The sequence below is a fragment of the Acomys minous genome, assembly GCF_964271855.1.
Source record: "Acomys minous genome assembly, chromosome: 2".
In the NCBI taxonomy this organism is placed as follows: domain Eukaryota; kingdom Metazoa; phylum Chordata; class Mammalia; order Rodentia; family Muridae; genus Acomys; species Acomys minous.
Window position 1 is genome coordinate 35,284,706 of NC_140484.1, and position 19,996 is coordinate 35,304,701.

Here is a 19,996-nt window from a genome sequence, read left to right on the forward strand (position 1 = left end):
AAAAAGAAAGTAACTACCATTCACACCTATTTACATGAGCCTGGCTGAAGCATGGTGTGTAAACCTCTACCTTTTTTAGTTTTGGACGATTTTATATGGATGTGGCTCCATGGGATGATGTGATGGCTTTTACATATTATTAAAAATGTAAGTTGAGAAGAGTCTGATGGACTCTTGGTAAATTTTTCATTGCTATTTCTTTAATAGTTGGTGTGTTAGAGTTGGTCTCTTGAAGGTACACTCCATAGACCTCTCAATGATGTAGAGCTGAGTGGCTGGTGAGTTTGTGAGACTAATAATTCTCTTTCATCATGATGTAAGATTTTTGTAGCCAGGCATGTGACCTGACACCTGCATCCATTGCTTACCTGTGCTTTAACAGTGCCCACTGACTTCTTTTGATGCTAGCTTAATTGCTCCATTTTGAATTGTACTGTGATGGTACCACCAATGCAACAAAGCTGACCTTGGTCAAATACAATACATGAAGCTTGCAGTGGACTAAAGGCTGGGCTACTTTCCTTGCTGTTTTCTCAGAGGTAGCCATCTTTGAAGCACTGTCGGGTAAGGGCCAAGGGCAGCTCATAGCTCTTTTGGTGTTAAATAAATGGTTCCAGAAAATCCTCAGTGCTTTGTGAGGCCACTGGAGCCTGGGTGCTTGAGGCCTCAGGCAAATATAGCTTCAGGGGTGAGTTTGTTTGCTTTCTGCCTACTATCAAGGACAGAAAGCGGATCTTCCACTCGTTCCACTTCACAGGGATGGAAACAGCATTCCAGTTTAGCGCTAGAGCTGAGGCTAATGTTTGCACAGAGCGTCTTCCTTCCCACTGAAGTGTGTTCCTGTTCCTTTTCTGTTTGTTCCTTCTGTTTACATTCCAGGTCCTTGTGTTTCTTGCCATATGGACATTTTGAGATCCTATTCCATATATGAGACATATAAATTTCAACTATTTGATATGTTTATTATGTGCACAGCTTGTCTTGAGCACACAGATCAGAGTGTGGGGCATCTTTTGTGGTCCTCCCAGTTAGGAAGTACAGCCATTACTTTAACTGGTTTGGGTTATTTTGAACAACTCAAGAACATTACATAGTAGGCATGGTGGCGCAGGATTTTAATCCTGTTACTTGGGAGGCAGGGGCAATCGGCCCAATCTCTATGAGTTTGAGGCTACTATGGTCTACATAGTGAGTTACAAGACAGCAAAGACTACATAGAAAGACCCCGTTTCAAAACAAAGAAAATGAAAAGAATATGACAATGGAGTATATGCGGTGTTTGAAATCTTCCACCCAGGATTATGCTGTGACTCAAACACTTTTTTGAGTAAAGAATGCTACTGAGTAAGTTGTGTATTTATTCACTTGTGGATATCTTAGCAGTTTAGTTGTTTGGTTGCTTTTGTTTTCTTTTGTTTTGTTTTGTTTTGTTTTTGAGACAAGGTTTCTTGTGTAACAGAGCTCTGGCTATCCTGAACTCACTTTGTAGACCAGGCTAGCCTTGAAATCAGATATTCGCAAATATTGTTATGAAAATTCGTATGTCTTTTAGTAGAACTCAGGATTCATCTCCCTCGGGTTTTCAGTGTGCCCAAGGGTGGGATGGCTTCTTCTTAGGAAGTGCATATAGTCTTTTTTTATACTGATAGGTTTCTTCCCCAAAATTGTTGTAGCAGTTAACATTCCTAAGCTCCTCTGTTTTCAGATAGAATTTTCTTTTGCTTTAGTGATGACAGTTAATGTGGGATGTTGAGATAGGTGCTGCCCATCTCAGATTATACACATAAACATGTGTTTACATTTCCCAATTATTTGATATATAAAGAGGTAGAAATTTGCCTTGCCATATCCCCAAAGGCTTGAGTGCAAAATGTCACAGGAATGAAATATAAGCCATCCATTGATTTAAAAATTACTGAAGCTTACTGAAGACATGTCTAGTTTTATGGTGTAGAAGTGAGCATGAATCTTAACTGCACATGTGATAGATATTTAATCCATAGAGTGAAAGCAGAAGTGCTATTTGACTGGGGCTTGGTCCCTCGGATCCTGCCTCTGGCACAATTCATTTGCGGCAGTTTGAATTGCATTTTATGGCTTCGATTTTCTCTAATTTGTTCTTGATTGCTTTGAGAGGAAGCAGTAACTCAATATATTAAACATTGCTTAGGATCTTCATCACTGGGCATTTTAATACTGTCAAGTGTGTTGTCAGCAGAAGGTTGAAAAAGAGATGGAACCACAAGGCTCCAGTTTTTAGGTTACATAATGGTTCATTCTAGTAACTTACCTATGTGGGCCGGAGGGCAGTATAACTAAGAATGATATTCCTGGTATTAGAAAAAAGAACTCTCAAAGTGAGCGGTACGTAGGACCCATTTAGAAAAGCCTGTTAGGCTAGGTTTCCAAATAACTCTTTGCTTCCCTCTTGGACAGACTTGCATTAGTTCATTCATTCGTTCCTTACCATTCATTCATACAAAGGCGCAACAAACAACAGTCTGTGGCAGGCCATGCTCCTGATGCTGGGCACACAGCCCAGAACAAATCTGGTTTTGCTCATAAGGAACTTACATTTTTAGAGGGGGGAAAAGGCAAGAATAGAGATTAGAGTGAGATAGAAAGTGGGGATAGAGAGATCATGTGATACTCCCGGAGGAAATAAAGGGAGGGTAAGAAGCCTGGAAATACGGGATGAGTGATTGAAAGTCCTAGTGCCCCCACCCCCTGTAAAGGCACGACAGAGAGAGCGTCTCAGTCAGTGGCATTTGTGTAATTGGGAGGAGCTGAGCAGCGTGCATGTCCACTAGAGGAAGTCCTCCGAGAGTTCTGGGCAGTATCTAGATGAGTTTCAGGACAAGGGGACCTCTGGGGTTGGGAGTTTAGAGGTCAGCAGGAGAGCAGAGACTCATCAGAGAAGCTGTGGGCTATTGGGATGATCTTAGCCTTTTTCAAGAGAATAGGCAAAAATGCAAGGATTCTGAATAAGAAAGCAATGATTCAGTTTAAAAAAAAAAGATTATCTTGAAAATTGGGAAGAGTGGGCTGTAGGGGAAAGGCATGGAATGAAAACAAGTTGAGACCTCTAACCGGTGTGCTCAGGCAAAAACAAGTGGCTTGCTTAAGTGGTTTATTTTATGGGATTATCACAATCACTGTACTTTAATAAAAAAAAATTAATACCTGGGCATCAGATATGGTTAAATAACAACTGGCTTATTAGCAATAATTAGTAATTTACAGATATTTTAAAATAAATTCTATGTCTAAGAGTGTTTCATTACCTGTTTTTTGTTTGTTTGTTTGTTTTTTGTTTTTTGAGACAATGTAAAGGCAGCAGTTTGAGCCAGGATTTGAAGGGCAAGCAGAACGTTAATGGGTGGTATTTTATATAGCGGTAAAAGATGACTACAGCACAGTGAGAACTTGACTAATAGATGAAGTACCCGCAGAAGAATAATGAGGAAAGACGGGGTCAGAATGGAGGTGCAGACGCTGGCAGAAGTATCTATATTTACTACAGGTAGCAGCAGGGAGCTGCTCAGATTTTGACGAGAAGAACGACACAATGAGAACCCTGCTTTAGGATCTGCCCGATGTTCAAAGATGGGGTGATGGTAAATAACAGCAGGTGGGACCACAAATGTTTTTAGGTGTCTATTGCTCCCAGTCATTTTCAGCACTCCAAATTCCCTTTTTTTTTTCCTATAGTGCAGTTTTATAAATTAAATACTGATCTATAAGTTATACGTTACAAATTAGTTGTTGATATTGTTGAGGAGTTGTCAAAAAAAAAAAAATCTCACAAGGCCCAGTTGCCAGAATATGAAAGAACATAGGCTTGAACCCACACAAATCAAGGGCTCAATTTAAAAACTGGTATGTTGCTCTTGATGAATTTCATATGGACTGTGGGAGAATTTAATGCTTAACTCTGAAACAGAACGATGCTCTGAAATCAGAACAGCAGGAAATGTATTTGGGAGACACCTTTGTATTCGGGGAGGAGTCACAGGTTACCAAGGTTCAGGTTTGGAGAGAGACAAACAGACAGAGACATAAAATAGGTGGCGCGTGCCTTTAATCCTAGCACTTGGGAGGCAGGGGCAGGCAGATCGATGTGAGTTCGAGGCCAGCCTAGTCTACAAAGTGAATCTAGGATAGCCAAGGCTACACATAGAAACACTGTCTCGGAAAAAAAAAGTCAAAACCTGTTATTTTTTAAATGTGTCTATTACTCCTTTCGTTTAATCCCCATGCCGAGTGAACCCCAGTAAGTACATGTTTTGCGGCAGAAATATGACAACTTGAAAGAAAAAAGTCACAAAGCTTCTTTCTCCCAAGCACTTTTAAGTTTGCTATTCTCTCCCTTGCCCCTTCCCTGATTCAGCCTTAGTGTAAACTACCTTCCTCTTCGACCTTTTTCCCTGTAGGTTCGAATCCCCCAAGTCTTTGGTATTCAGATTGTAGCCAAATAACAGTTCGGCTGCTCTCATACCCTTCCTTGAAAACGCCTGGGAGTTTTCATTATTCTCTAGGAAGCCCAGAACCTGCTCCTGTACACTACCAAGCTAACATCTCTCTCCTACTGGTTCCCGTCTGCCACCTAGCTGGGTAGCTAGCAGTGGCTTCCCGCTTCCAGGACAGTGTTACAAAGCGCCGCTGTTGCCACCTTTAGATTTCAGAAGAGTGTGCTCTTGTCTGGGAGGCTCGCCCAGACTAGGTCATGCTCCATCATAAAGCCCCACATCACCAAAGGTCTGTCTTTCTGAACTCGTACTTGCTTCAAAAACATTTCCTTCTGAATGCCCCGGCCATTATAACCTGGGTTCCCGCGAGCCCGCGCCCAACGACTATTTGCGGAAGGAACGAACTGACGACTCGCCCAACCACTGCTCGCCCTCCCCCGCCGCGGCGCCTCAGCAATGACGCGTTTAGCTGGCGCCGCGAGGACGGCCGTGTCAGGGCGCCTGCGCGGATGGGGCACGCATGCGCAGAGGCGCGAGCCCGCTGACAGATTCTCGAAGGCGGCGGCGGCGGCGGCGGCGGCGGCCTTCGGCCGCGGGGGAATGGGAGTCCCAGGGCCCTGACTGAGCACCGCCCCCGCCTCCCTGCCGCGACATGGCTCAGGAGAAGATGGAGCTGGACCTGGAGCTGCCCGTGGGCACGGGCGCGAGCCCGGCGGAGGGCGGCGGCCCGGGCGGCGGGGGCCTCCGGAGGTCTAACAGCGCCCCCCTAATCCACGGCCTCAGCGACTCGTCGCCGGTGTTCCAGGCCGAGGCGCCCAGCGCCAGGCGGAACAGCACGACGTTCCCGAGCCGCCACGGCCTGCTGCTCCCGGCCTCGCCGGTCCGAATGCACAGCAGCCGCCTGCACCAGATCAAACAAGAAGAGGGCATGGACCTCATCAACCGAGAGACGGTCCACGAGCGCGAGGTGCAGACCGCAATGCAGATAAGCCACTCCTGGGAGGAAAGTTTCAGCCTGAGTGACAACGACGTGGAGAAATCCGCCTCCCCAAAGCGCATCGATTTCATTCCGGTGTCTCCAGCACCGTCACCCACCCGGGGAATCGGGAAGCAGTGCTTTTCACCGTCCTTGCAAAGTTTTGTGAGTAGCAACGGATTGCCTCCAAGCCCGATCCCCAGCCCAACCACCCGATTTACTACCCGGAGAAGCCAGAGTCCCATCAACTGCATTAGACCAAGTGTTCTTGGACCATTGAAAAGAAAATGTGAAATGGAAACTGATTATCAGCCAAAGAGATTTTTCCAGGGCATCACCAACATGCTTTCTTCTGACGTCGCACAGCTGTCAGACCCCGGAGTGTGTGTTTCTTCCGATACCCTGGATGGAAACAGCAGCAGTGCCGGTTCTTCCTGTAACTCACCAGCGAAAGTCAGCACTACCACCGACTCTCCTGTGTCGCCTGCCCAAGCAGCCTCCCCTTTTATTCCAGTAGATGAACTTTCGTCCAAGTGATTCACCCATCTCGAATCCCCCTTCCCCAGTGGAGAGACAAAAAAAAAAAAAAAAAAAAAGGAAAAAAAAATCAAGTTAGAGCAAGCACTGAACTTTGTCGATTAAGTTGAGGCTGTTTCCTATTTAACTCTTCCCTCTTTTTGGAAATTCCTGAAATGTTATTCTAGAGAATTTCTATGTCAGGTTCCTGCGGACACCCCTGAATTCAGTGTAGTAATATTTTCGGACTTTTTATCAATAAGTGTGTTGAAGCATACATTTTACGCTGCTAATATGTCTAAATACATATGTTATCCCTTGATTTTTTAAATAATTGAGAGCTCTATTTATTTATGGGATTATTAAGTTCTGATGAAAATATAAATGTTAAATTTCAGTTTAGTAAACTGATGTTTTAAAATTCCATACTTCATGGCACACTAATTTTTAATGTTTTCAATGAATGCTGTTTTCCATCTACTGAAGAACTTACCTACTTACAGCTTTTTAAAAAAATGTTATATCAGTCCATTGGTTGTCTAGTTTACCTGGGAGTCCTTGGATATTTAATGTCCCAGGCAGAAAAGTCGATGAGAAGAGAAAATGACAAAAGGAGAAATTATAACACTTTGCAGCAAATATTTTAAAATTAAGAAGTATATAAAGCAAACATTTAAGGAGGACATTTTCTAACTAAATTTTAATAGTACCTATAGTAAGTCACGCTAATATAATTGCAAAAATGAAAAGTTTCTTTTTGAAAACATTTTTAACCATAAAGTGCATTCTTTTGGGTATAATCCTAAATGTGCAATGGGACAGTGCCTTGTAGTCTTAGTTCACATTAGACAGACAAAGGCAAGGCTCTCGCTACCATTTCAAACTTAACATTTGTAAAATGTGAATGTGTGGGAAGCCCTGTTGAGTGTTGGGAGAGCTCCCAGACAGACAATATTCTCTCAATCCTTGACAGACTTTAAGCTATCCATTCAGGTCTTGATTCTTAAAACTCTTGCCAATGAGAAGCTAGAGCAGCATTTGGCTGCTTGTCTGCTCTGCCCATCTGTCACCTTCATACTTTTCCCTTAATCAGGAAGGAAGCAGCTGTTTCCTTGCCAACAGGTACTTCCCACCTCCCACCAAGCTGGGGCATGGTTAGACAAAGGTACCTCTGACAGTGTGATACATCTGGCTGGGGCTATGTTAGTAGCAGTGGGAATGCTAGTTCAGTAAAGCCTGATGGTGTGCAAGAGATCAGTGGGCAACCACATCAATAAATCGTACGTAGGCTTTCTTAAAGGTAGAATTATGGGGTGCTTTTCTTTTACAATTAAGATAAACAGCAAATGCTTTTTATATTATACTTATTTACAATACTACTTCTGTCTTAGATGGATAAGGCAGACAGATTGAATGAATAACAGACCCAAAGGAAAAGGTTAAAGACAATACTTTAAGAAAGACCATGACAAAAATCCCTTCTTACCTTTTAAAGTTGTCGCCTACAGACTTTAACAAGTATGTGGAATTTTTATAACTATGAGAATAAATGGAACTGGTCAACTCTTGACAGTTGTATCAAGTTTCAGTAAAATGACATCAAGGGTAAGACTGTGTATGTCTGTTGTACTTGTGTTTCCACTCTGATTGTTCTCAGCTTAAACCTACACCTGTTGGCTATCTTGACCTGCTTCCAGAATAGCTTTAATCACACCAAAGCAAAATTTACCTCCACACTTAATGTGTACTTGCAGGTCAGCGTCATCCCTGCCTCATTTCCTAGACTGGATGCCATTGACCCATGTGATGTCTTCCTAATACATACATGTAAATACATGCGTGTAACCATGGAGTTCTGTCAGTTTTTTCTAAACTATTCAGATCCCACTCCAGCTCCCCTGATACCTGCCTGCCTGTGTCTCACCTCCCTTTGGGCTTGACCTTCATGCTTGCTCAAGAATGATCCTATTACATTATAAACTTGATTTTCTTCACATTCATATTCAAAACTATATATATATATATATATATGTATATATATATATATATATATATATATATAGTTATATATAGTTATATATAGTTATATATATAGTTATATATAGCCCTTATAGTTTAGGCAGTTCTGTAAGGTCTTTAGTGATCTGGCTGTGCCCTAAAGTGACATCAGTCCTCTCACCTTAGTACTCACCTTCCTCCTGCTGCTGATAAACTACTTCATAACCCTTAAATAGACTATCTATTCTTCCATGTTTACACCTTTAACATGTGTGTGTGCACGTGCCTGCGTGAATGTGGTTGTCTTCCTTTCACAGTGTTGGTTCCAAGGATAGAATTTAGGTTCTCAGTCTCTGCGGCAGGAGCCAAAATTTACCCACTGAGCCATATTGAGCCAGGTCTCTCCCCCATCCCCTTCTTAGTTCCACATGAATTTTAACTGAAAGCAGTGTACATATATGGATTACAAAATACGTAAGTAATGTATATGTGTGTGTTTTTAAAAACAAAAAGATCTGCCATTTACTATGCAAAATTCATTATCTCTTTCTACAGGTAGCATCGGCTGACAGTTTGGTGTGCATGCCACAAGATGTGTTGCTCTGCATTTCCCTGCATACATGTGTGTGTAGATGCAGGGAATCAACTCTTTAGTTCCTTTGCCCCATGTTTAACCACTCACCAAGTCTTACTGACTTTATCTCCTGGAATCTAACTCCTGGTTTCAATCTCTGCTGCCAGCAAGATCTAGGCTATTGGATCCTTCTTGGGCTTCTTTCCCACTGGCGCTCAGCATACTCACTCCCAGCTGCTATCTGTTCTTTGCTCAGTTACTCTCTTAGAATTGTTTCTTTTCTGTTATTATTTGTATGAGTGTACCAAAATGTGTCAGTTGTGGCTCAGAGGGCCCTCAGAGGCTCTTGCCTCTTCCTTTGCTTTGGCTCCGCCCTCACTAGCTAGCTTTCCTATTTTATTTTATTTTATTTTATTTTATTTTATTTTATTTTATTTTATTTTATATTTGTGTGTGTATGGGTCTTTGCCTGCATGTATGTCTGTGCACCTTGTGCATACCTGGTGCCTAAGGAGGCCAGAACAGGGCTTCAGATCTGATCCTCTGTAACTGGAGTTACAGCCAGTTGTGAGCTTCCATGTGAGTGCTGGGAATAAAACTCAGGTCCTCTGGAAAAGTGGCCAGTGATCTTAACCTTTGAACTCTCTCTCCAGCCCCTACTTTCTGCTTTTTAAATGCCTGGTATTCGCTCTTAACTACATCCTTTGCCATGTCATCTTTCTACAAGGTATGAAAGCCTTTATGTTCCGAAGCTGCTGCTTTTCTATGAGTGGTAAATCTTAAATAAGCTAAGGCTCTAAAAGTTTGTATGGGTAATTTACATTACCATAGTAACTTCAACCATTCTTCCCTAGCTCATGTGGACATTTTCTTCCAAAACACGGTTTTAAGAGAGTAGTATTGCCAGTTCATAAACTTTGACCTAAAGCAATTAACAGCACTCGGTTAAAAGTCCAATTTGCCATATCTAATAAACTTCTGTAGCATTTTTCTTTTATTGTGGCAGTTTAAAAAATATATTGTGAATGAAAGAAATGACAGGCAGCTGGATGCTGAGACCTCTAAGCATACTTAGTGCTTGCCCTCCGGAAGGTCCTGTGTCAGGTTGTTTCCTGTGATTCACAATGATGAGGGCAACCCATTATATAACCCACCTCAAGAGATTGTTGAGATTGTTGGCAGGAAAACAGGGAGTCTGAATTTAGGAATTTAGGAAAGAATGAGCAAAGACACCTGCAGATATTGATTTACTTTTGCAGGAGTTTATGGGTACAGAGGTGTGGAGGAAGATACACACACACACACACACACACACATATATATATACACACACACCCACACATACATACATTCAGTGGTAAGTAGGATTAGCATCTGCCTCCTTCAGTCTTCCAATTAACAAGGAACTTAGGATATCTGAGGGCAGGGTTAGGAGTGAATTAAGTGTTTAGTGACCTGAGAATGTGTAAAGGAGGGGCTGAAACATGAAGAGAAGGCTGGCTAACTGGGCCACATTGAAATCCATTTGAATAAGCACAAAGAAGTGGGTTGAATTGGGGAGGTTTGGGAGTCAGTGCATTTAGGTACTAGCTAAAGTTTACTGTGACACAATCATTCTTTGCAAAGTGCAGTTGAGTAAGAAGCACTGAGGATGGTCAGAGAAAGGAGAAGAAAGCGATCCACTGCCTGCCTATTCAGGGTCCAACCTTACAACCTGCCATGCCAAAGTATATGGAGAACCTGGTCTCTGTGATACTTTGGACCGTGTGAGTGAGTGTGTGTGTGTGTGTGTGTGTGTGTGTGTGTGTGTGTGTGTGTGTGTGTGTGTGTGAGTGAGAGAGAGAGATAGAGACAGAGAGAGACAGAGACAGGGTTTCTCTGTGTAGCCTTGACTATCCTGGACTTGCTCTGTAGACCAGACCATACTTTTTTTTTTTTAACATGATTTTATTTGGCTAGAAGAGCAGCCTGAAAGGCAAGCTTCCACCTGAATTCCACTTACTTGATAGGCAATGGTGCCATACAGCTCCTGACAGCCAAGACACAGTTTGTTGGCATCTAAGTACTTTTTTCCTGAAAAATTGAAATAGTCTTTATAGACAATGTAATGAATTGCTTTCTGTGTATCCGGCACTTTTTAGGGGCTAGTTTTCAACGTAATGGTTTTTTGCCGTTTACCTGAGATGAAAGCTATCCTGACCCTTGTTTTCTAAATGAGGAAACAGAGGCAGAGTGGCAAAGACACTTGCCTGGGAACCTCAAGCTGACGCTGTGCAGCTGATTGCAGTCATTATGAACAAACTGCCAACCACAGGTTGCTGTGGTCAGCGGATGAGAGGCCCTAACCACAGTGCTGGACAGTGAAGGACCATTGAATTGACAGCTGACATTATTGTGTGCTCCTGAGCAGTTAGTTACTTCTCTCTGTAACTTCCCCAGGGTTTATGGCCAGCTCTCAAGACCCACTGCCTTCCAGGGTGGGGAAATCAGAGTCATCTAAGAGCACAAATTTTGTTGACAATCATAAAAATGGGTATTTACTCCTGGAAGATCTCAAGACAGCATCCGTATGTGCTCAGACAAAATTTCCATTAAACAGAGAGAGACAGATAGTTTTATAAATCCTCCCAATTACCCTCTGAGGCAGATACTATGAATTACAGGTGAGAAAATCAAGTTTATTTTCTCAAATCCCTTTTTAAACTTTTTCTCTTTGAACTTGGTTCCTTGTTTTTTCTTGGTAGTTTATTTGAGAAGACCCTGCTTCCCAGCTAGGTAGTGCACTGATAATCCTGTTAGTGCTGCCACTTCTATTTGTAAATCAAATGATTACATTTATTTAAAATGACACTCTTCAGTATCACTATTGTGTTGTTAAAGGGACTATCAGGAGGGTTATTCCATCATCGGTGAAATACTGAAGTATATGTAAGGAAATTATCCCAAACTTTGCATTTTAAACTGGTTTGCTATTTGAAATGGTAAGAGATACCCAACCCTCCCTCTTAGTTTTTCATTTGTTTGTTTAAATATTCATAGATTTTCTTATATTAAATTTAAATTAACTAGGTTTTTATATACTACTCCTAGGAAACAAAGTTAACCAATTTGAGTCTTCTCTACTTACCCCTCCACTATTTACAAAAACAAAAAAACAACAACCAAAAAACCACCTTTGTACACATTTAATCTCAGCAATCAAGAGGCACAGATTTCTCTGAGTTTGAGGCCAGCCTGATCTACAGAGTGAGTTCCAGGACAGCCAGAGCTATACAGAAAAACTTTGACTTGGGGGGGAAAATTTTTTTTTTCTTTTAAAGAAAAAAGGAAGAAGGAAGGAAGGAAAAAGAGGCAGCTACAGTGTATGTGGTAGCTAAATTCATAATCCTTCTGTTCCTGTTTTTAGTTTGTCCTTTTTGAACTTCTAGAATAAATCCTTGTAGCAATATAAAAATCACTCATTAGCAAACTCTCAAGCAGCGTGGTTCTAACTGGAACCCAAATGCCCGTCTTCACCCATCTGTAGTAGTGAGGCAGGACCACTCTGGTTCTTTTCCAGCTGCCTACCGGGGTCCCCGTAGCCTGACTACACTCTAAGGCATGGCTACCCAGGCAGCAGTGAAGAAAATACAAAAACAAAGCACCAAAGGGGAAGGAGCATCTGTCCCCTAGCGAAGCAAGATGGTTGTTGGAGGTGCTCATTCTCCTCCTCCCTCGCTTAAAGGACAAAGCAAGATTTCAGTGTGGCCTTGCAGAGTTACTGAGAGTCAGTGACAAGTGGCTATTCAGTGTATGTCCCTCCTGGTGAGATCTATGAACTGTCACTGAAGGAGCAGGTATTATTTTTTTTTTAGCACTGGTTAAGTGTTGTCTGGAACTGTCACACTGGGCCCTCCTGTGAATAGAGTGACAGCATGGCTTTCTGGAACATTTACTTATTCTTCCCTGGAACATCTCCCTTCCTCCACAGCCGAAAGTCAGGATGTGTGTAAGAATTACTTCAAGTCCCTCCCTCTATGTTCTCTGCTTTGAGTCCCTTGGAGGAGGGGGTGGGAAATAATGGCAATGCAAGCAGGTGACTTGAGGTCAAGAATTACAATCCAGTCTTACCATTTTTTTTTTTTTAACTCTTGCAGCCTGAGTTAAAATTTCATACCTTCCTCAAGGCCTCGTTTACCACACTGCTTACCACAGAGACTTCTGAAATGAGCTTGAGTGTGCGCCTCTAATGACTACCACTTAGTTCTAAGAGGAAATCAAAGCAAGCAGAGAGACAGCCTTCCCTCCTCCTCATGGATGCCAGCCCGCCCACACAGTTGCCTGTAGTTCCTGCCCCCACATCCGCCTGTGCTTCCTGGCAAGTGTGTCGTCTGTCCTCTCCCTAACATGACTCTTCCTCCTTTCGTCTACAAGGCAATTGGCCCCTTAACTAACTCTTTAAAAACTTACCTAAGGGGGCGCAGTGGCACTGGTGGCCCTTGGTCCTCCTGGGGATCTCTTTGGGGATTGTCTCAGAGAGAGGACTTCACCTCGTCAAAACCACAACAGGCTGAACTCTGTTTGCTTCCTTGTCTCTTTTCCCGTGCAAAAGTCAGAACTAAGTCTTTTACTTTTGTCCCCAAGACCTGACCATCACACATTTATTACCCAAGTTTTATTTAAGAGGGTGAATCAATGGATACATGGATAATTGAGTGACACTTTTGTTTTTGATTTTGTGATATCTGTGGGGAGATTCTGTTTCTTCCATTGACTGACAGAAACTGATCGAAGAAACTGGTTATTAAGCGCTTAAGAACACTGTATCTTTAATTGAGGAATGCGGTAGGATTCTTAGTGGAAGGAGTCTAGTCACGTGGCTGAGCTCTTAATAGCTTCCTAAGAGACTAGAAGTTCATCCATTAAGCAGTTCTGATGTGAAAAACCTATTATGAGCCTCCCACTGGCTCGTAGGATATATTAATGTGAAAAATAACTTCTTGGGCAGGAGGACACACATTTGGTTTATATTCTAATTATGTGTGTGCATGTATGTAAAGGGTAACTTGCTATGTATTAAGAAGAACAGTAAGGAGGTCCAGGAGGCAGAAATAAAATTATTGAAAGGAAACGTTGCTGTGAGATTAGAGAGGTGATGGGGTAGAGAGTCCCAAACGCAGGTGGCACAGGCTTAGTGGCTTTGAACTTGAGTGAGAGGGAGAGCCATCACTGGGAATATAGACGTGACATGATTTCTTTTAGGTTTTTGTAAGGGACGCTTTTGAAAAGTTGAGAAATGACCTAGGGGAAAGGGCAGGGTAGAAATGAGGTTAATTAGGCCTAGGCTTTCCATCAAGCCAGCTATGAGGTGACAGTGGCTTGGGTAAGGTTGATAGTAGGGCATATAGGAGGAGGGGTTAAATTCTAGATGGATTGTGAAGGCAGAGCCAGCAGATTTTGATGGCGGATTTAAGGTGCCCAGGAGCAACTGAGAGAGAAATCAAGAGCAATTTTGTGCCTTTGAGTCTGAACAACAGAAAGCACTGGGGCTCCCGCCAGCTATAAATTCGTGAGTGGAGTGAGACAACAGGGCTGGGGTGTGGAAGTACAGGTTGTTGATACCCATGTTTTGGATTTTTTTTTTAAAGGAGATGATCTTAATTAAACATCCAAGTGCGGTTGGGCCAAACAAGCATTTAGATGACCAAATTTGGAGTAGAGAAAAAAAAAAGGATCCTACAAATACACAGGAGTCATCTGCCTGTGGGTGCATTTAAAGTTGAGATCAAATGAGTTGATAAATAGTGAGGTCCACCATGATATTTGAAAGGCCAGGGAGAGAGAGAGAGATGGTGAAGGAGTGATGAGGGAAGTAGGAAAACCAAGAAAGTGGTACAGCCTGCATGCCGTGGGAGGAAATGGGCATGGTGACTGGTCGTGTGTGTGTGTGTGTGTGTGTGTGTGTGTGTGTGTGTGTGTGTGTGTGTATCCACAGCAGCTGGTCTGACGGGTGATGAGAACTGATGATCACTGAGCTCAGGGAATAATTGATGTGGGAGTTACAGGTCGTAGGTCACTTTGATGAGAGCTATTTCAGTAGTGCACTAGGAATGGGACTCTGATTAGAGAGGGGTGAAGAGGAGGAAGGAGAACAGTCAGATAGGAGAAAATTGGATGGAAGAAAGTCAGATGGAGGAAGGGCCCATAGAAGGAGGTCAGATACATATACGTGACCATCGTTTCAGGAAAATACATAGAAAAAAATCAGTTGACAATTTTTCTCCTCCACCACTCTGGCATTTTGTAATGAAGGGAAAAAAATCTATAAGCTAGTGTTCTTACTGCAATCATGAGCTGACTATTAGAGCTAAATGTTTATGATTCATTTCCACACGTGTTGTCTGGCTCATCCTATCCCTTGTCATTTGTTTTTTTTCCTCATGGCTATTTTTTTTTCCAATTTTATAAAATAAAACTTAGTTTCATACCCATGGCACAATTATTTCTGTAAGTCTGGCCCAGTTTTTTTTTTTTTTGTTTGTTTGTTTTAGCCCAGTGATATTTTCTTTTTTGGATGAATCCTGTGAATTTTTAAAGTAGTTCATGATCTGCTTAGGTTTTATTTAGAGTCAGAGGTGGTTTCAAATTATTATTATTATTATTATTATTATTATTATTATTATTATTATTATTATTATTATTATTATTCCTTTTAAAAATTATTGCTGAATAATGGGAGAAGAGAGGACCAGGATATTTTCATCACTTTGAACTGCTCAGAATGTATTCTAGTCATGAAAGACCACAAGATTTCATCTGGAGCACTTAACAGTCTGTTCTGATCGTTTGCAGATGACGTAGGAACAGCAGGGCCACGTGCAAACCCCAGAAGGAAGAGTGCCTTCTGGAAATATTGAGCTCAGTCCTGAGGTTGCAGTTTGATCTTTCAGGCTCTGTCAAGTACTACATGCTATAGGTGGCCTGGGTTCTCTCTGAATCTCTGAGCTGCCTATGCCTGAACCCTTGCTTTGTTATTTTGTTGTCTGTCCTTGTGTGAGTGGTGTGTGTGTGTGTGTGTGTGTGTGTGTGTGTGTGTGTGTGTGTGTGTGTGCATGTGTGTGTATAAATATGTATAACTGTGTGTTGTGTCCATCTCTGTATGTGTGAGTATATCCTGTGTCTGTTTGATGTATGTGTGTCTGTGTGAGAGTGTGAAGTTGTATATGAGTGTGTGTGGTATGGGCGTGTAGCTGTGTCTGTGTGCATCTGTATGTAGTGTGTGTGCGAGAGAGAGTTTATGTGAATATGCCTGAGTATGAGGTGTCTGTGTGTGAACATGTGTGAGTTTGTACGGGTTGACTGTGTGTGAGTCTGTGTGATGGTTGAAAGAGCTTGGCCTCAGCAGGCTGGTGAAACTGCTTCCCCTTTTTCCCAGCTTTGTCATTTTAGGGAAATTGATCTTGTGTACCTGTCTTCTTGCCTATTAAATGGGAGTAGTTTCCACTGCACAATATTATAGGGATTAGAAAGGGGGAAGCATAAAAATATTAAGCGAACTAGGAACAAACTAATGGAAATCTAAAATAAATAAATGCATGTGTACATGTAATGTGAATTCCCTTATCTTCATGGCACACTTCCAGAAGGAAGGGTCATGTGTTTATCCTTGCTCTCCTGCTGACACTGAGCTATGGAGAAAGCACTAGGCGTGTTTGGTAGTGATGGCAGATGCCTGTAGGTGCTCATGGAGCTGCAGGGTATGTGTTTTGACAGGCTTTACACTCTGAGGGACATGTTAACATCCTGCCAAACTCACAGTGCCCAGTCTAGGGAAGCAATCGTTCTAATGGCCCAGGGTTCTGCATAGATTTTCAAACACTTGTGTAATCTGCCATCTTAGCCCCCTCATCATTCATCTTCTCATGCATGACTCAGAAACTGGCATAACTTTTAACATAACTCATCAACTTTGATAAATTTAGGGGAGGTACTTAAATCACATTCCCTTTTGAGCAAACTTTCATGTGCTGTGTACTTGAGTAGTATGTATAAGTTTAAAAGTAAAAAGGTAAATAGGCTGAAACTAATTACATACCCTGTGGATATAAAAGGTAAGCTTCTACTTAAAAACTAGAAATGAAAAGAAAAAAAAAAAAGAAAGAAAAAGAAAAGAAACTAGAAATGAAATGAATGACACTTCCCAGCCTTATCGCTGTTTCTCTTGTGCATCATTTCAGACCCTCCATGATTGAGCACACATGTACATGATTTTCACAAGGAAATGGCCTGCTACTGTTACCCATCATTTGTAGTGGAGGGGGAGAGGGGGTCCTTTGCTCTACCTGACAGAAATCATGAGCAGGTAAGGGGAAGCTTTTCCCAGAGATGGAGACCTACAGGCTCTGGTCTTTGACTCCCACTAAAATGGTGGCCACTGCCGCTCTCAACGCTGTTCCTTCTCAGCTGCCCCAGCTGCCATCTCCTCTTTGTGTTGCCAGTTCTTCTCTTTCTTCTAAAGTTAAAGATCAAAAATAGGGGAGGACAGAGTTTGACTGTCAGTCAACTCTGCCTGCATCCAAGCGTGTCCATTTTCAGGCAGACTTCTGTCTGTGGTAGAAACAAGTTTTGCTCAGTGGCTGGTTTGCCACATTTGAAGCCATCTCCATAAGGAGGTTCTTTGATGCTCATTATCTTCTTTGAGGTAGACTGGGTGTTGCCAGGAGTTCTTTGAAACAATAAAAACATCTTTAAATGCCATATTCTATATGTCTCTGAGGTTTTTGAAGACCTTATTTAACTATTTTACCTCATCTTTCTATAGAATCATATCTATCTGTTATACCTAGGATATATATTCTTGCGATAAAAATAGACTATTAATTGGTGTGACCATGATTTGATGAACAATTAACTTGTATAACTTACTTATTCTAAACAAATAGCCAAAACACTATGAATGTAGCATATATATATATATATATAGTATTGTATATATAATAATATAAATGCATATATAAAATATTTAATAAAAATTTTAAAAGAAAAAATGGGGGAAGAAAAAGACTCTTGGGAGAAGCTAATGAACCTAGTGTTACAGTACCAGAGGCAGCACTGGAGGATGTCTCCTGGTTGACTCAAAAAGTGAGCCAAACAGCCCCCAAGCCAGTGGCAAAGGTGCCAATGATGGACAGCCCCTCATGCAAATGGAGGATTGTGTTTACACTAAAGATAGGTTCTCTATTTGACTACCAGGAAGTGGTACCTGGTAGCCCAAGCCAGAATAAAGTGACCACTAGAGCTTGGCAAGACTTGTGATGGGAAAGCATCTGATGTGACAGTTTGAAACTGTCATCACTAAAAAGTAGTTGCATTATTGAACTCAAGTTGTGTTTTAGTAACAAGCAGCTGCGGTTGCAGTATAGCCTCCTCAAAGTATCGCATGGAGTAGTCATAGTAGCCAGGTACAAGAGATTTGTCTAACAACTGTTAAGTTACAGAGGCAAATCATCCTGGCTCCTCAATAACATTAAAGCAATGCTTATCATAAAGGCATGTCACCAACTCTAAGAGTATTTAACAGATGTTATCTGTCTCGTTATGATACCCTTAGCTCTGTTAATTCCTCATTTACTTTGAAATATTCTATATTTTTTTAACCTTGTTTGTCAACTTAATTGACTTGAGAAGCACCTAGAATACGGAGCACACCTCTGGGTATGTCCTAGAGGGCATCTCCAAAGATGATTAAGGGAGCCAGACTTGCTTTAAATGTGGGTGGCAACATTCCATGGGCTGGAAACCCAGATGGGATAAAGGCCAGAAAGGATAGAGTCGTCTAACTCAGGCATCCTCTCTCTTCTTGGCCCTCATGGTGTGAACTATCATGCTCCTCTGTGTCATTCCAGACTTGATGGACTGAAACCCCTGACACCATGAGCCGAAATAAATATTTGCCTCCTTTAAGTTGTTTTGCTTCCAGTATTTTGTCACAACAGCAAAACAAACCCAAAAAAACTAACTAAAAAGCACCCTAATACATGTATAATTGATATTTTTAATATTGTTCTATGACATTTTAGCAATTGAATGTTATTTTCTTCTATGGATATATCACATTATTATTGCCCAACTGTTCCTGTCTCAGTAGGGAGTTTTGAGGGTATTTTGTTTTGTTTTGTTTTGTTTTTTGTTTTTTGTTTTTTGTTTTTTTTTAACTTAAACTGTTCTGATGTACATCTAAACAAACTTAAAATTTGAAGATCACAAGTACTTTTTGGCTGTCTTAGTTACTTTTCTGTTGCTGTGAAGAGACATCATGACCAAGGCAGCTGACAGAAGGAAGAATTTATTGGGGGCTTACAGTTCCAGAGGGTGAGTCCATGACCATTACGGTGGGGAGCGTGGCAGCAGGCAGGCAGATATGGTGCTGAAAGAGTAGCTGAGAGCTTACATTCTCATACACAAGTGGTAGGCAGATAGTGCTAACTGGAATGGTGGCAGCTTTTGAAACATCAAAGCCTTCCCCCAGTGACACGCCTCCTCCAACAAGACCACGCCTTCTAGTCCTTCTCAAACAGTTCCACCAATTGCAGACCATGTATTCAAATATATAAGCCCACAGAGCCGTTCTCGTTCAAAACACCACATCGGTCTTGCTAATATACAATGCCTGCCATAGTTCCTATTTGGGGGTGTGTTTTGGAGGGAGGCTGTTTGTTTTTTGGTTTGTTTGTTTGTGTTTGTATTTATTTTTGCTGTTGTGTTTAGAGTTCTCTTGTTACTGGAAAAAGAAACCAAACGTTCTCTGAAAATAGTCTGTATTTCAGATTTTTTTTTTTCAAATGAGTCTGGAATAGGCTTTTTCCCATTAATCCAAACCAGGAAGTTTTGATAACGTCTATAGGAAAATGCTGCTATGAGGTCTCCTCTTAAGCCAGTGTGATCGGAGATTCGGGCCTAGTGATTGTTCTGGAAGATCTGTGACACTTATGCCATTTCAGTGGTGAAAGGCTAGAGGGTAGAGCGTGGGGATAGGGAACAATAAACTGACAGCAGGGTTGACATCTGTCTTCTGGGATTAAAAGTAGGTTTAAGGTCACCATCCTTCAGCTTCCATGGCTAGGGCAAGCTGAGATCCAACATTTTCTAGACAACAGCTTAGGTACCAGACGTTTCCTTCCAGGTGGCTATCTCAGAAAGATAAGAGTTTTGACATTAGAGTTGACATATCTTGTGACATGCAGTAAAATGGCATAATGTATTTTATGCCATCACATGCATTAATTTGCTTGCTTTTGTTGTTTTTGTTTTTGTTTTATTTTGAGACAGGCTATCTCTTTGTCACTTTGGCTGGCCTGGACCTTGATATGTAAATCAGGCTGGTCTCAGACTCACACTGCGATTAAAGGCATGTGAAACTGTATCCAGCCTACATTTGCTAGGCTTATAGCTATAAAATATGGGCACCAAGCAAGAATCACAATG

At 41.7% G+C, this 19,996-nt stretch overlaps 2 protein-coding genes across 2 annotated transcripts in view; both read left to right on the forward strand.

Moving 5' to 3' along the window:
• PIP5K1B (phosphatidylinositol-4-phosphate 5-kinase type 1 beta) overlaps positions 1 to 19,996 on the forward strand; it is a 257,803-nt gene that overhangs the window by 72,488 nt on the left and 165,319 nt on the right. The gene's annotated exons all lie outside the window — the stretch shown is intronic.
• On the forward strand, positions 4,984 to 7,529 carry PABIR1 (PP2A Aalpha (PPP2R1A) and B55A (PPP2R2A) interacting phosphatase regulator 1). The gene has a single exon (XM_084774068.1). The coding sequence runs from the start codon at positions 5,122 to 5,124 to the stop codon at positions 5,980 to 5,982; it is 861 nt and encodes a 286-aa protein (XP_084630194.1). The 5' UTR covers positions 4,984 to 5,121; the 3' UTR covers positions 5,983 to 7,529.